We start from the raw sequence: 17,340 nt of genomic DNA on the forward strand, positions 1-17,340 counted from the left end.
CTAGAGACTGAGACTGAGCTCATTTCACACAGGCCACTGCACTGCATAGGATGGTAACAGCTTTTGGTCTCTAGTGACCTGGGCTGGATTCAACTCAGTGACCTAGAGGTGAAAGGCTCCGTATTCCATTACTAATCCCTTGAGCTATCCAGCCCCCTGAAAATGATTCTTTGGTTTTATTACTGCAAAAGACCATTTATAAAATCATGAACTGGATTTAGGAAAGCAACCATGAAATAGCAAGGGACAACAAACTGATTGAAATTCCTTAAATGTAGTAATGTGGTATGGACTGAAGTCTCTCAGTGTGATTGGCAAAATAAAAAAAAAAAAAGTTATATAGATACTTCTTTTCTTACTTCACTAGCATGACCTGCTCCCTTAAATATGGCAGCTTTGGGTCCACTATCCATGTCTCAGGGAACAAACTCCTAAAGGAAATAGAAAAGCAAACTATGAAACAGCCATCGATCTTTATTTGACCTCCCTCCCCCAAACATGCCAGAACAAAAGGCCTAATAAGTAGATTTGCATGTGTGTGAAAACGTTACAAAAAGAAGCAATAAAACATAGAATGATCCCAAATTAATACGAAATGAAACAAAATACATTCTCAGTGAATAAGATTAGTTGGGTGTTTGCAGGGATGGAACAATCTTTAGAGGTAGCATTGAACAAAGAGGGAAATGCAATATTGTACTCTAAATTAGCCAACTCTACCTCTTCTGATTTGCAATTTAACAGGCACCAGAGAAAAACCTTATTTCCCTATGCAGAGTACATGTTTTAAAAATAAACTCATACCCTAATATCAACTAACTTGACCTTTAAAAGATTTGTTATATTTGTGTAACAGGTTGAAATCCCATATACTGGAGTTCAAGATATTTATCACTTCACAGCCCAAGAATTATTTCAAAATTAAGTAACAAAGCCTGGTTTTATTCCAAAGTTCCCAAAATATAAATGTTCAAATTAAGTTCAATGTTCCACATTAGAATAAATTATTTGCTTTACTGCCAAGATACTCAAGTACCACCCCATAATCAATGCTATAATAAAGTTTTGTGACATCCTGCAATTTGATTTTCTCCTTTAAAAATATTCACAGCATACTTTATTTTAGTCTCAAATTATAAAACCAGTTAACAACTTTGCAGAAACAAACATTGTAAACACAAACTCTACAGCATTGGTTTTCTGACCTTTAACAAATCTACACGTGTTTTTTAATAAAATTAAGCAAAAACACTGGACAGAAACAAAAGTTGACAAATGAAACAATTTTAAAGCATATACTAGAGATTCAGATCTCCTTGCTATTCTTCCACCTGCTAGGGCCCTTCTTCCTTTAAAATACTATTGGGTGGCTGCTCAGTTACTTCTTAACCTAAATTCTTTTCAAAAATAGTTCTTTCCCCTTCTAGGTTCACGGAAAACAGTAATTAGAGACATGACTGAAATCACAGTGGATTTCAAAGACAGCTAGAATTAAACACGATAAAAAATTTAAAAATAAGTACTTCATAAATATTCAATATTTACATTAAGGGAAATCTTTTAATTTGAAGTATTTTTATACAAATTGATGAAATGTACAAGCAATGAGAAGAGACACCAGCCGCTTAAAGATCAACAAAATTATGAAACAACCAAAAATATAAAATATATTACAATTAACATAAAACAATCTGCACAAAAGAAAACTGGTCACAATAGAAACCTTTCTTTAAAAAAATAAGATATTTCACAAAAAGCATGAACATGTTTACATGTAAGTACTAAAAATTGTCGTGGTGGTGGGGGAAATCATATATTCTTATCACAAAAATATTTACCAGCATTCCAACTGGAATTTTCTTTCATGTTATTACGATTATTTGACTATGCAGAGAAAAAAGCAGAAAACTATATTCAGACTAATGAAATCACTCCTTAAATTACAGTCAAAGCCATTTACACATTATCCTCTCATCTAACCCCTTAATGAAAAGGCTCCGGAGAGAAAGAAAATCAAAAGGGGAGAAAGATGATTTTTTATTTACAATACTCATCACTGCTATTGTAGAAATGTAAGAGTGGAACATGGATCATCAACTCAATTAGCCCTCATGCCACTCTATTGAGTTTATCTTCAGGAGATGAAAACAAGCGATCATACGAAAAATGTATCCCATGGGGGCCAAACATATCAGAAGATAACAGTCCAAGGTGGACCGTTTCTTCTTGTTACTGAATCATTCAAGATTCTTAATCTCTCTAATGTAAAGGCGGCTCAGATGGAATAACTGCACCAAATCTCCCTCTTGAGACGTTAGAGAAGAAGCCCAAACATGACACTCAGCAGCGGAGACCATGCCCACTAAGGAAGCTTCAGTGTGCGCGGTGCTTCCTCTTCTTATGCTTTTTGTCCTTCTTTTTGTTGGCACACATGGGACAGAACCATTGCATTTCTTCTGGGGGTGCAGCCATTATTCCAACACAGGGCCTACAAATTTTTACAGACAACCCACAAAACCTCAGTTAAACAATTTACTACTAAGTTAAATTTCTTCTCTACATTCTTCAGATTGATTTCTTTCTAGCTTGTAACACTACGTACAAAAATTTAAAAAGTCAAATAGTTGTTTACATATAATTTTATAGCCAAGAATATTTTTTATTCCTTCTCACAAACTGTTAATCAAATTGTAGTTGTTTAGAAAGAACTTCTTAGTATACACAGAAAATAGCTGATCTCAAATGTTTTTCCTAACAAATTATCTTTTCTTAACTTAAAGATTTTTGAGATGCTATAATAACATTTGCATATATTTAGAACATAAATGCTTCAAGGTCTCATCCTATATTTAAGACCTTTAAATATCCCCTTCAAAGATAATGAGATATATTTTAGCCGGATTTGAAATTATATTAGCACCACAATATTAATAATTTATAGCATTTGCTAAATTAGTTATAAGACAATTATCATTTAGTAAAAGACTACAATTGTCAGGAGATAGTTTTCCTATGAAACACAACAGTAACAAGTATTTATTCCAGTAATTCTCTCTATCCGTTGTTGCGAAGACATTTAAAAGAAAGTGTGAGGATTCTTTCAGTAAATTGTACCAAGCTGAGTGCTGGATGGCGGGACTCATAAGCTCCTCTTTAATAGTCTTGGTAACATCAAAAGACACGTGAACAGTGGAATAGTGGTTAGTCTTTTTTAAGCAAATAAAGTCACTCAAACACCTTCAACTGCTTTAAAAATTAATTTTTTTTTCCTTCAACTGCTCTCTTTAAAATTTTAGCTCCTATTGTACAAGGTTTCTGAGAAAAAATTATTCTTTGTTGGGGTGGGAGGGGGTTGGGATGGGGAGGAGTATTTGGGGAAGAAATAGAGAAAAAACAATGTATTTTCTCCTTTAAAAACTGTTTTGGTAAATAGAATATGTCATAAGCTATTCAAGAAATATTTGTAATAATCCAAAGTCCCATTTCTGACACTTACTTTCAGTGTGACCTTTAGTAAGTCATGCTATCCCTCTTGCTCCTCACCTTACCCCCAGGGCCTCAATTTTTTCATCTGTAAAATGAGGTGATTGGACAAAAAGGCCTCTGAGTTCCCTTCCAGCTCTACATTTATGAACCTCTGAGCTTTCTGTAATTCAGGAGAGGGATAACACTAAGAGACTGTGTACTTTTATATGTTCACTAAGTTCCAGGAGGTACTCTGAAATAATATTAGCAACTGTAATTTTTATGGAGCTTTATGAAGCACTCTCCATACGTGATACTATTTGAAAGTAAGTCTCACCTTGATGTTATAGCTGGGGATCTTGATTTTCAGGTTTATATATGACTTAGTAGGAGGGATGGGAACAAATCTAGGGCTGCTAATTTCTATGTCTGTGAGGGGATCTATAGACAACACTTTTTTTTTAGTATGGTATTATAGTAATCATTTTAGGCAGTTCTTTTTTGTGAGACAGTAATATTTGTTACTGTGGTGTTTCAAAGGCAATGGACAAGTCTGATGAGAAAATTCTCTATCCAACGTAGATCAGCACCTACTATATAACTTGTATTCTTTTTAAAAAAAAATTTTAAAAATTTTAACATTCATCTTAAAAATTTTTTGAGTTCCAAATGCTCTATCTCCTGCTCCTCCTCCACCTCTTAGGAACGCAGTTTATATTCTTAAAGAGTTGCCTGGGTACTGAAAGATCAAATCACTTGTCCAGAGCCATGTACTATGTGCCAAAGGTGGGACTGGAACCCACATCTTCTAGGCTAAGAGACTGACTTTGGAGTCACTATATCATAATGCCTAGCAAATAATCATTGACAGGCAATATTTTTTCAATGTGAAGGGGATGTTACAACGAGTTTTCTTTTTCTGTTAAAAAACGTAGGGGAAAATTCTGAACAACTTACCAATGGTACCAGTCATCACAGTCATCACAGCCAATCATTGGACTGCCATCGTCTGGTTTGTTACATCCAGGACAGATCCAGATCTGATTGCCCCATTCATCTCTGATCTGTTGTTTTTTCAATTAGGAGTGAGGGAAGGGCACAAAAGTACAAAAAGGAACAACAAGAACAATCATTATTTTATATCTTAAGTCCAAAGAAGACAAAAACAAAAACAAAACTGAAAATGAGACATTTCTTATTAAAGGCATGACCATTCTTACTATTCTTGTGCTAGACAGAAAATAAGTAATAACTGCTTAAATGTTATTACCATTCAAAATGAATCTTAACTTTCTAAATTGCTTGACTTAAGGCATAAAACAATGTTTAGCACAGAATATGGCACTAAATAAATGTTTGTTGATTCTTTCTCTCTGTATTGTGTGTACCTGTGAACAATAACATCTGTAATTGCCTTCTAATTGTAGAGAACATTCTAACTTATATACAGGTCTTTAGATTATAACCTTTACAGCAGTTACAGCTAACAAAGCTATGTAGCTCTACTATATATAGTTTTCTGCATGAGATACATGGATTTAATACACATAGAGAAACATGCATGTATTACTTTATTACTTATTAGCCAAATCCTTCTCCTGAACTAGCTGATAAGATCAAGGATATAAAAGAGTTGTTACTAAGTAACTTTCCATTCCCATTATGACATTTACAATACAGTACAATCTACTAAAGGGCAAATGAAAAAATGCTAAGGAGGCCAAACATTTATCCATTCAAACACTGGTTTGCTATATCTATCATATGCCCTCTATTTTAATCAACTTAGGAGTTCTATAAACAGTATACTTTTATTAGGGGTTTCCTCAGAATGAAACCAATTTTAGGAAATAGCTCTATAGTTGCTTTCAAAAAGATATAAAATAGCAAGAGAAAAGACTAACAATTCTTATAATGGGATAGCTTACAATTTCATTTAGCTAATTTTGCAAGAACTTATTCCTCCAACAACATTCTACTTTTATAGGAGCTTCACCTATCAAAAGGGGGAAGTCCTTTTCATTTTTTTTTTGTCCTGCTGATATGCTTTTCACATAAGGCTTGTTTAAAACTCACCAGTTTTGAAGGACTGAAAGCTGTTTTCATTGTACAGTATACAAAGGCACACTGTGCTGGCGTTAAAGATCTTTGTAGGCTATTCTATGCTTTTCCCTCACTTAATGATTTCAAGGGAAGACATAAAGTGGAGTTAGAATTGCCAATCTCTGAAACAGCAGTATGTTTAGCCCTTGCTGCCTAACTGTCATGAAGTTCTTGGGTACCATTCATTGTAAGTTAACTATTCTATTGATCTACTCCCAAATGCATTTATAATAAAATATTCTGAATTTTAGTTTCGTGTTTGTATTTTATTTCCTTGCTACAGTATAACCCCTGTAAAGGCAGGGATAGACACTGAACTGTTTCCAGTTCTTTGCGATTTGCAGAAAGTGCTGCTATAAATATTTTGGTGTACTTGGAGATTTTCTTTTTGTCATTGACCTTCTTACAGTATAAACCTAGCACTGGAATCTCTTGGTCCAGAGTTGTGAAAACTTTAGTCACTTTATTGGCATAATTTCAAATTGCTTCCCAGAATGGTTGTATCATTCCATAGCTCTACCAACAATGGATTACCATGTCTATTTTCCACGACCCCTCCACAATGAACTATTCTCATCTCTTGTCATCTTTGTCAATTTGCTGAATGTTATGTGAAGCTTCAAGGTTTAAAAAAAAGTTCACTTCTTTTATTATTGGTGATTTAAAACATTTTATCATATGGCTGCTAGTTTGCAATTCTCTTTTGAAAACTGCTTATTCAAACCTTTTGCTTATTTATTTAGTGGCAGCTGATGGTGCAGGGGATAGAGCACCAGGCCTGGAGCCAGGAAGACCTGAGTTCAAATCCACCCTCAGATACCTACTAGCTTTGTGAACCTAAGAGAGTCACTATGTTTGCCTCAGTTTCCTCAAATAATAGCATCTCCCTTACAGGATCATTGTGAGGACCAAATGAGATAGTATTTATAAAAGTGCTTAGTACAGTGAGTGACTGGCACACAATATGTCAATGTTTATTCCCTTCATTTCCCTTTATTTATTGGGGAGTTGCTCTCTCCCCTACATTTGTGAATATCAGATCCTCACAGAGATATTTGATAGAAAGATTCTTTTTCCCTATTGACTGCTTTTCATATTATTCTAGATGCATTAATTTTGTCTGTGTAAAAGTTTCTCAAATTCATTATATATTTTATCTTTTGTAATGTCCTCTATTTCTTGTTTGATTTAGAAATCATCCCCTATCCATAGCTATGAAAGGCATATGACCTGCTACACTTCTAATTTTTTAATGGCTTAATCTTTAATATTCAGATCGCGTCTATTTTGAACTTATATTAAGGATTATATTGTAGGATGTTGCGGTAAACTGAAAACATGCTTGGATAGCTAAATAGTTGGGTTTTTAGAAGGCACATTTCCATTTTGGATGCAGGTGCTCTTCTTACTGTGGAACTTGGCCAATGGAGTCAAGTCAAATCAAGTAGCATTGTTACATGCTTACTGTGTGCCAGGCACTGTGCTAAGCACTGGGGATACAAAGATTGGCAAAAACAGTCCTTGCAATCAAGGAACTCACATTCTAATGGGGGAAAATATGCAAATAGTTATGTTTATATAAAATATACGTTGTGTGCATATATTCTATGTATGTATGATATATGGAGACAGAGAATTTATTTATTTATTCATTCATTCATTCATGAACCCTGTGAAGTTTGCATTCTACTATCATCCCTTGCAAAACCCCTGCACTCGAGGATGAAGCACTGCTGAATAAATGCTTGCTTACTGACTTCACTAGTAAGCTGGTGGCCAAATAACTACTGGTAAAAGAAAATCCTCAACAATAAAAATAAACCCTGTTTTGAAGCCATAAAGAAGGGTGTCAGTGTGAACACAAAGAATTGTTTATACTTGCAAAAGCCTACATCAGGGTATGTGGAAAGCAGCCAAACCAAGTCTTTAAAGACCTGATATCCCACTTCTTGTTCCTGTGATCTCCAAAAGGTGCCAGATAACTGGACCAGATTGCTTTTTGACCTTTTGCTTGTTTTTTTTTCTCTGCAAAAAACCCATCATTTAGAGGCTTTTGAAATAATGGCATAGTTTCCCTGCCCCCCATAAATCCCAATTATGGCCATCAAATACCAGAAATGTAGTTAGCTTTTAATAACTTTTCAGAAATAGTATAGTGATGGGTGCTTGCTTCTGTCTCCTCAGGTTTTGTTCTCACTCTGCTGTGTCCTACTTGGCAAAGGTTTGACAGAAGAGGCATTTGTCAATCAACAGCTTCCTACCAATAATTTCTAGCTTATCTAATATGTTCAGTGTTCTCTTCTGTTCTTCCAGTGTCTTCCCCTAAATACAGTGAAATCATTTAGGTAAACCAACAGTTCCAAGTAATTCATGCCATTAACCATGAGCAGCTAAAAAGTAGGAAGGTGTCCAAAAAACCCCTTTTGGGACATGTTTAAATTGGTGAACTCATACTAGACAGAAAACTTTAAATTATTTAAGCTTTACTAGCTTAGAACCGCATTAAGACTTTGAGACACCCAACTGTCCATACCTTTTTTCCTAGTGACCCCAATATTGTACAAATATTTCAAAAGTCAAAGAAAGTTGAAGAGAAATAAAGATCAAAAGTATACCAATATATTCCTAGCAACAGTACAGTAGCAAAACAACTTTGGCAAAACTTTCTTCTGTAAAGCAATCAAATGCCATCAATTGATGAATAGCAGAAAAAATTATGCTGTATGGAATAATGGGATATCGCTGTACACTAAGATATGACAAACATGAAAAATTCAGACACATACAGGAAAATTAGCATGAACGAAGGCAGAGCAAAATACAGACCAAGCAAACAATATGGGACCTGGAGAACAGATAATGACACGTTCTTCTCCTTCATGGCATGGAGACAGGAAATGACTAGGACAGAAGTACTGCATGTGCTGTCACAAGAAGTTCCTGGATCAGATGTTATTTCATTGTCCTTCTTTGTCACAAAGGAGGATTCAGAGGTGAGGGGGGGAATGATTGTGATGTAACAACTGAAAGTTTCAATGAAACGTTTAGAGTTTAATTGATATCTACACTTCCTCTTTGTCTTTCTCATCAAAATTGCTTTTTGTTCCTTCAGAATTTCATTCTTCAAAGTCATCTGTTGTAAAAAATGACCAATGCATTTGTTTTTAAACTATAAATCCTTCTCAAAATGGAGGACTCTGTAGGAGGGGAGTTGTAGGATCATTGGGGAGTTATCATGCTATTTTTTTAAAAGCAGCAAATACAAACATACATACATATATACACAGACTGTCCCAAAAGTCTTGAGTGCAGTTTTAAGGTAGAAAAGGTTAAATTTTTATCTAAGCATTTGCTCAAATTTTATCAAAGCATTTGGCCTTCATGCTATTCTTGTACAATGAAGGTGCAGGCTAGATGATGATAAAATTGGGTAAACTGAGTACCTGCCTTGTCAGAACCAAAGAATAGTCATTAATATTCATTGTTGACTTGGATAAAGGCACAGAGAGCATGCTTAGCAAATTTTCAAGAGACACAAAGTTTGTGGGGAGGACAGGTATTGTTATTTTCCCTAGCTCTATGAAGTAGCTCTTTGTTAGTCTGATTGGCATGGCACTGAATAAGTTAACTAACTTAAGTAATACTTTCATTTTTATTATATTGGTATGGGTCAAACAAGAACATTTAATAACACTCCAATTATTCTCGCAAATGCTAGAGGGCATTCAGAGTTCATCAGTCCTCTCTTTGAAGGTGGAGAATGTTTTTCATCAGGGGAGCTTTAGAGCTGTCTTGGGTCATTGTCTTGATCAGAGTAGCTACATCATTCACAGTCAATCATCCTTACAATATTGCTGTCACTGTATACAATGTTCTCCTGCTTCTGCTCACTTCACTTTGCTTCAGTTCATATATGTCTTCCCAGGTTTTTCTGAAATCATCCTTCTCATTCTTTCTTATACCACAATAATATTCCACCAAAATCATATACCATAATCTGTTTAGCTGTTCCCCAGTTGATAGGTATCCCTTCAATTTTCAATTCTTTGCCACTACAAAAAAAGCCGCTATAAATATTTGTCTAAAAATCTTTTGTGTAAAAATTTTCCTTTGACCCCTTTGGGATACAGATCTACTAGAGGCATTGCTGAATCAAAGAATATGCACAGTTTGATAGCCCCTTGGGTATAGTTGCTAACTGTTCTCCAGAATCGTTGTACCAGTTCACAAGCCCACTGACAATGCACTACTGTCCTCATTTTCTATATCCCCTCTAGCATTTGTCTTTTCTTTTTCTGTCATGTTAGACAATCTGATAGGTATAAGGTGGTATCTCAGACTTGCATTTCTCTAATCAATAGCGATTTTGAGCATTTTTTCATGACTATTGATAGCTTTGATTTCTTCTTCTAAAAACTACATGGTCATATCCTTTGACCATTTATCAACTGGGGAATGGCTCCCTATATATTTGAGAAATGAGGCCTTTATCAGAGAAACTTGCTCTAAAATTCTCCCTCCCCCCTGTTTTCCTTCTAATTTTGGCAACATTAGTTTTGTTTGTACAAAGCCTTTTAATTTCATGTAATCAAAATTATCTACTTTATGATCCTATCTCTTGTTTGGTCATAAACTCTTCCCTTATCCATAAGCCTAACAGTTACATTTTTCCACACTCCCACTTATTGATGATATCACCCTTTATGTCAAAACCATTCATTCTATTAATTTAATTTATTATTTATTTGTTCATTTTGGCAGTGTGAGATATTGGTCTATGCCCAGTTTCTGACAAATTGCTTTCAGGTTTCCCAGCAATTTTGTCTAATGTTGAGTTCTTACCCCAAAAGCTTGGACTTTGGGGTTTCTCAAACACTAGACTACTATGGTAATTTACTACTGTGTTATCATATACCTAACCTATTCCATTTATCTACCACTCTATTTATTAGCTAGTAAGATTACCATTTTGTAATATAGTTTGAAATCTGGAACTGCTAGGCTGCCTTCCTTAATTTTTTTTTTCATTGATTCCCTTGATATTCTTGACTCTCTGTTCTACCAGATAAATTTTGATACTATTTTTTTCTAGCTCTCTAAAATAATTTTTTGGTCATTTGATTGGTATGGTATTGAATAAATTAACTGAGGCACAATTGTCAGATTTTTAGGCAGAATTGTATTATACTGGCTCAGCCTACCTACAGACAATGACTATTTCTCCAGTTGTTCAGATCTGTCTTTAATTGTGTAAAAAATGTTTTGTAATTGTGTTCATATAATCCCTGGCTTTTTCTTGGCAGGCAGATTCCCAAGTGTTTATTTTACATGCTTTGCAGTTATTTTAAAGAGAAATCTTTCTATCTCTTGTTGCTGGGTTTTGCTAGTAATATATAGAAATGCTGATGACTTATACAGGATTATTTTATATCCTGCAATTTTACTGAAGTTGTTAATTGTTTCAAATAGTTTTTTACTTGATTCTCTAGGGCTCTCTAAGTACATCATCATATCATCTACAAAAAGTGAGTTTTGTTTTCTCATTGCCTATTTTTATTCCTTCAATTTCTTTTTCATGTCTTACTGCTATAGTTAGCATTTCTAGTACAATACTGAATAATGGTGGTGATAATGGATATCCTTACTTCACTCCTCATCTTATTGGGAAGGCTTCAGGTTTATTCCTGTTACAGATGATGCTTGCTTTCAGATAGATACTACGTATTTTAAGAAAGGCTCCCATTATTCTTTTTAATAGGAATGGGTGGTTCCATTTTGCCAAAGGCTTTTTCTGCATCTATTGATATGATCACATGCTTTTTAAAAAATTGATATGGGCAATTATGCTGATAGTTTTCCTGATATTGAACCTAATAGTGAACTGTATATGCCTGTTACAAATCCCACCTGGTCCTAGTATATGATCTTTGTGATATATTGCTATAATTTCCTTCCTTGTATTTTGTTTAAAATTTTTGCATTGATATTCATTAAGGAAACTAGTCCAAAGTTTTCTTTCTCAGTTTTTACTCTCCCTGGTTTAGGTACCAAAACCATAGTTATGTCATAAAAGGAATTTGGTAGGACTCCTTTATGTTTTTTTTTTCAAATAGTTTATATAGTATTGGGATTAATTGTTCCTTAAATATTTGGTAGAATTCACTTATGAATCCATCTGGTTCTGATGATTTTTTCTTAGAGATGGTTTGTTCAATTTCTTTTTCTAAAATAGGGTTATTTTAAGTATTCTGTTTCCTCTATTGTTAATTTGGGCAGTTTATATTTTTGTAAACATTCATTAATTTCACTAAGATTGTCAATTTTACTGGAATATAATTAGGCAAAATAACTTAATAATTGTGTTAATTTCATCTTCATTAGTGGTGCTTTTACCATTTTAATTAGTAATGTGGTTTTCTTTTTATTAAATCAAAGTAACCAATGGTTCGTCCATTTTTCTCATAAAACCAGCCCCTAGTTTTATTTATTAGTTTAATTTTTTTGCTTTCAATTTTATTAATCTCTCTCTTGATTTTCAGAATTTCAATGCTGTTGTTTAATTGGGGATTTTTAATTTGTTCTTTTTTTTTTTAGTTGCATACCCAACTCATTGATCTGTTCTTTTTCTCTTTCACTGATATATGCATTTAAAGATATAAATTTTCCCTTAAGTACTATACTTTGGCCACATTCCACAAATTTTGGAATCTTGTCTCATTGTTGTCACTTTCTTTAATGAAATTTTTTATTGTTGCTATAATTTGTTCTTTGACCCCCTCATTCTTTAGGATTAGATTAGTTTCCAATGAACTTCGAATGTATGCTTCCATGGCATTTTATTAAATGCATTTTTATTGCATTATGGCCTGAAAAGGCTGCATTTAATATTTCTGCTTTTCTGACTTTGGTTGTGAGGTTTTTATGCCCTTATACATGGTCAATTTTGGTAAAGGTGCCATGTACAGGTGAGAAAAAAGTGGGCTCCTTTCTATTTTCATTCAGTTTTCTCCCAAGATCTAGCACATTTAACTTTTCTAAGATTCTATTCATCTTCTTGACTTCTTATTTAAATTTGTGGTTAGATTTATCTAGCCCTGAGAGGGGAAAGTTGAGCCCCCCTCCCCCAATTAGTATAGTTTTACTATCTATTTCCACCCATAATTCATCTAACTTTTCCTTTAAGAATCTGGGTGCTATGCTATTTGTTATATATGTTTAATACTGATATTATTTCATCGTCTATGGTTCCTTTTAGCAAGATGTAGTTTCCTTGCTTATCCCTTTTAATTAGGTCTATTTTAGCTTTTGCTTTATTTGAAATCATGATTGCTATCCTTGCCTTTTTTATTTCAGCTGAAGCATAATAGATTCCGTGCCAGCCCCTCTGTATGTATCTCTTTCATGTGAGTTTTTTTGTAAATAATATAATGTTGGATTCTGTTTTCTAATCTATTTTGCTATCCATTTCCATTTTATGAGTGAATACATCCCATTCACATTCATCATTATGATTGCTAACTGTGCATTTCCTGCCATCCTATTTTCTCCTGTTTATCCTTTTCTCTCTTTTTATCCTCTCCCTAAAGTCTGTTTTACTTCTGACCACTTCCTTCTTTTATTTGCCCTTCCTTTTATTACCCCACTCCTTTTCTCTTATCCCTTTCCCCTCCTACTTACCTGTTGGATAAGATAGATTTCTATTACCAATTGAGTGTGTGTATGTATACACACACACACACACACACACACACATATATGTATTTCTTTCTGAACCAATTTAGATGTGAGGTTCAAGCATTGCCCACCTCCCCCCTCCCATTTTCCCCTCCACTATAAAAGCTCTTCCTGGCCTCTTTTATGTGAGATAATTTCCCGATTCTTCCTCTTCCTTCCTTCTTCTCCTAGGGCACCCCTCTTCTTCACCTATATATCATTCCAACATAATTGACTTTGCTTCTGCACCCTCTTTGTAGAATTCTTCTAACTGCCCTAATAATGATAAACTTCTCAGAATTTTATTTTAGATGTCTTAGAACATGTATTTTAGATACATATACCATCTCCCCATATAGAAAGGCAAATGGTTTAACCTTAATGAGTCCCTTATGATTTCTCTTTCATGTTTACTCTTTTATGCTTCTCAAGTCCTGTATTTGAAAGTCAGGTTTTCTATTTTGCTCTTATCTTTTCATCAGAAGTACTCTATTTCATTAAATGTCTATTTTTACCCTTGAAGGGTTATACTTAGTTTTGCTTGGTAGGTTATTGTTGGTTGTAATCCCAGCTCTTTTGCCTTCATATTCCAAGCCCTCTTCTCTTTTAACATGGTAGCCACTAAATTTTGTGTGATACTGACTGGTTTCATGGTATTTGAACGGTTGATTTCTGGCTACTTGAAGTATTTTCTCTTTGACCAGGGAGCTCTGGAATTTGGCTATTATATTCCTGGGAGTTTTTATTTTGGGATCTCCTTCAGGGGTGATTGGTGGATTCTTTTAATGTCTATTTTACCCTCTGGTTCAAGGATACTGAGACAGCTTTTCTTGATAATTCCTTCCTTTTCTTTTTTTCATAAATTTTAAAGAATTTTAAACTTAAATACAGAATGAGAAAAAGAAAAAAAAACATTGCCATGTACATAGCAGACCAGAAAAAGAGGATTCAATATAAAATATTTCCATTTTGAGAAAACCTATATAATAAATACTACACATTGTTTTCAAAGCTGAGTAGCTTTTTTTTTTTTTGCTTCCTTTTTGGTTTTCTTTTATTCTATGTATCCCTATGACTCAGTAATATCTCTACTAGGTCTAATCCTAAAGAGATCAAAAAAGGAAAAAGATTCGTCTATACAAAAATATTTATAGAAGCTCTTTTCATGGTGGTAAGGAATTGGAAACTGGGGGAGTGTTCATTAATTGTAGAATGGCTGAACAAATTATTATTTGAAGGTGATGGAATTCTATTGTGCTATAAGAAATGATGGAGGGGATGGTTTCAGAAAAGCCTGGGAAGACTTTTATAAACTCTTACAAAGTGAGAGCAGCATCAGGAGAACAATTTATACAATAACATAATTATTATTAAGAAAATTAACTCTGGAAGACATAGGAACTCTCATCAAAACAATGATCAACTACAATTCTAAAGGACTCATAATGAAACACGTTATCTATTGACCTTCAGAAAGAAAGGACTCAGAGTGCAGACTGAAATGTATATGTACATATATCTATATGCATATGTATGTGTTTTGGACATGGCTAATTTGGGAATTTGTTTTGCTTGACTATGCAAATTTGTAACAAGTTTTGTTTTTCTTGTCTTCTCAATGGGTAGGGGTGAGGGAAGAAGAGTATATAAAATTGTAAATAAAATTTAAAAGAATTAAAAAAAAAAGCAAATGTTACATACCACATAGTTACTGACTGTTTCTGTCACAACACTACGAACAGGAGCTTTGGAGCCTCCTGGTGCCACGATCGCAGGAGAAGGTGGAGGAATCATAGCAGGTGATACAGAGGCTTGTGGAGGAGGTGGTACAGGAACTGGAGGGGGAGTCATGTGAACAGGTGCAGGTGCTGGAGATGGTGCAGGTGGTGGTGATTTGGGTCTAGTAACAGAGGGAGGTGGTTTAGCCTCTGGTGCTGGAACCACCTTGCTGATGACACTGTTAACATAAAGGAAGAAAATTAACTTATATGTAAGAATAAAACTGAATATATTAAATTCAACAAACATTTATTAAGTACCTACAATGTTCAAGGGACTGTATGCTACATGTTAGTAATACAAAGATCAAAACAACAGTTTTTGCCATCAAAAAGTTTATGTTTCACTGGCGGGATATAATATATAAAAAAAGATAAGTCAATACAAAGAATTTCAAGAGGTAGAGAGCAATGACACCTGGAGGAATCAATCACCACCTCAAATAGGAGATGGTACCTAAACTGGGCCTTGAAAAGCAATAAGGATTATAAGAGATGGAAGTGAGGAAAATATATGTTCTGGCATGACATAAATAATATAGCTAATTCATTTTACTCATCTTTTAACAAAAGTCTTCTTTATTTTTGATTTAGAGAGGGGAAGAAAAGCCTTAAATTCAAAGGCCTACATTAGTTGTTCTTACCATCTAACCAAGATTATTTTTTATTATTCTTCAAAATAGCACATTATAACAGAATCAATGTCTACCAGGGTTCTTCCTCAAAGCCCTCAGTCCCCTAGAGGTTAAGCTACTTCTTTCTCTAAAAGGCTAGGAAGTTGTCCCCAAGATTGATTGGCCCAGAGGACTATGGTTCAAGCCAAGTTTCTATGATTTGGCTTCCTGAGCATTTAAGGGACATGGAATCCATGGAGTCCCAGAACTTTACATTTGTAGAATGTTCCAAGAACATATAAGCTAACACAACCCACCCCAAGCCACCATTCCTTGGCCTGCTGACCAGACGTGCTTTCCTTGTAGGACTAAAAATAGCCTCCTTTACCCAAGCAAGAGCCTGATCCTTAAGTATCCTTTTTAGCTATAGCTAAATAAACTTCCTTTTAAAAAATATTCTGAACTTAATAAAACAAGCATTTCTATAACAAAGCAGAATAGAAAAAAAGAGGATTGCACATGAAACTGCAAATCTATTATATACAACTTGCTTTTCCTTTTAAATATAGTTATCATGTAACTTTCTTTTATCTCCCTCCCTAGAGATGGCTACCATTAGACACGTACGTGTGTGTGTGTGTGTGTGTGTGTGTGTGTGTGTGTAAAACCATATATCAGTTCTTTCTCTGGATGCAGAGAGCATTTTCCTTCATAGGTCCTTGTAGTTAATTTGGCTATTTATAATAGTCAAAATGATTTATTCACTCAAAGTTGTTCTTAAAACAATATTGCCGTAAATATATACAATGTTCTCTTGGTGCTGCTCATTTTGCTCTTCATTATTTCATACAAGTCTTTCCATGTTTTTCTAAGATCACTGAGCTCATAATTTCCCATAGCGTAGTAGTATTCTATCACTCATGTACCACAACTTGTTTAGCCATTCCCCAACTGAGCACATCACTGCACTTTCCACTGCACTTTGAATACATCCCATTCAAAGATATAATTACTATTTGTGTATTTCCCTCCAACTTATTTTTCTAGTTTACTTCTAACCACAACCCCCCTAATCCATGCCCTTTTAAAGAATCCCTTCCTTATCTTTTCCCCTTACTCATCAATTCCTTATTCTCCCCACCCCTTTAAGAGTCCCTCCCTTATCCTATCTCCCTACCCTCTTATTTCTTTATAAATTTTGAAGACTTTTATGTGCTTCTAGATGTATATGTTATTCTCCCTTTAACCCAGATCCAGTGAGAGTAATGTTCCAGTACTTCTACCCCTACCTCTTTCCTCTGTATCAGTTCTTCCTTTCATGCTTTATTTGTATGAGATAATTACTCTTCTTTACCTTTTCCTATCCCATTTTGTTTTTTAGAAATACCCATCATACTATCCAAGTAAAAATGACAGTCTGAAGAACTCTTTTAACATTTTCACATAAAGAAGTAAACAATTTGACCTTATTGAGTCCCTTATACTTGGTCTTTAATGTTATACTTTATATTTCTCCTGTATCTTATGTCAAATTTTCCATTGAGTTCTGGTCTTTCTGTCACCAATACCTGAAAGTCTTTTAGTTTGTTAAATGTCCATTGGGGGTGGGGGGTTTCAGGATTATACTCAACTTTGCTGTGTAAGTTATTTTTGGTTGCAATTCCAGC

The 17,340-nt window shown here is 34.4% G+C and overlaps 1 protein-coding gene across 1 annotated transcript in view; it reads right to left on the reverse strand.

Moving 5' to 3' along the window:
• Positions 1 to 454: 454 nt before the first annotated feature.
• The window catches only part of TAF3 (TATA-box binding protein associated factor 3), a 212,651-nt gene continuing 195,765 nt past the window's right edge, over positions 455 to 17,340 (reverse strand). The window contains exons 5-7 of the mRNA XM_036760948.1: positions 14,983 to 15,238; positions 4,423 to 4,529; positions 455 to 2,488 (exon numbers count right to left, since the gene is read on the reverse strand). Coding sequence (XP_036616843.1) covers positions 2,374 to 2,488; positions 4,423 to 4,529; positions 14,983 to 15,238 — 478 coding nt within the window. The 3' untranslated portion in view covers positions 455 to 2,373. The remainder of the gene's footprint in view (positions 2,489 to 4,422; positions 4,530 to 14,982; positions 15,239 to 17,340) is intronic.

The sequence above is a fragment of the Trichosurus vulpecula genome, chromosome 5, assembly GCF_011100635.1.
Source record: "Trichosurus vulpecula isolate mTriVul1 chromosome 5, mTriVul1.pri, whole genome shotgun sequence".
Lineage (NCBI taxonomy): Eukaryota > Metazoa > Chordata > Mammalia > Diprotodontia > Phalangeridae > Trichosurus > Trichosurus vulpecula.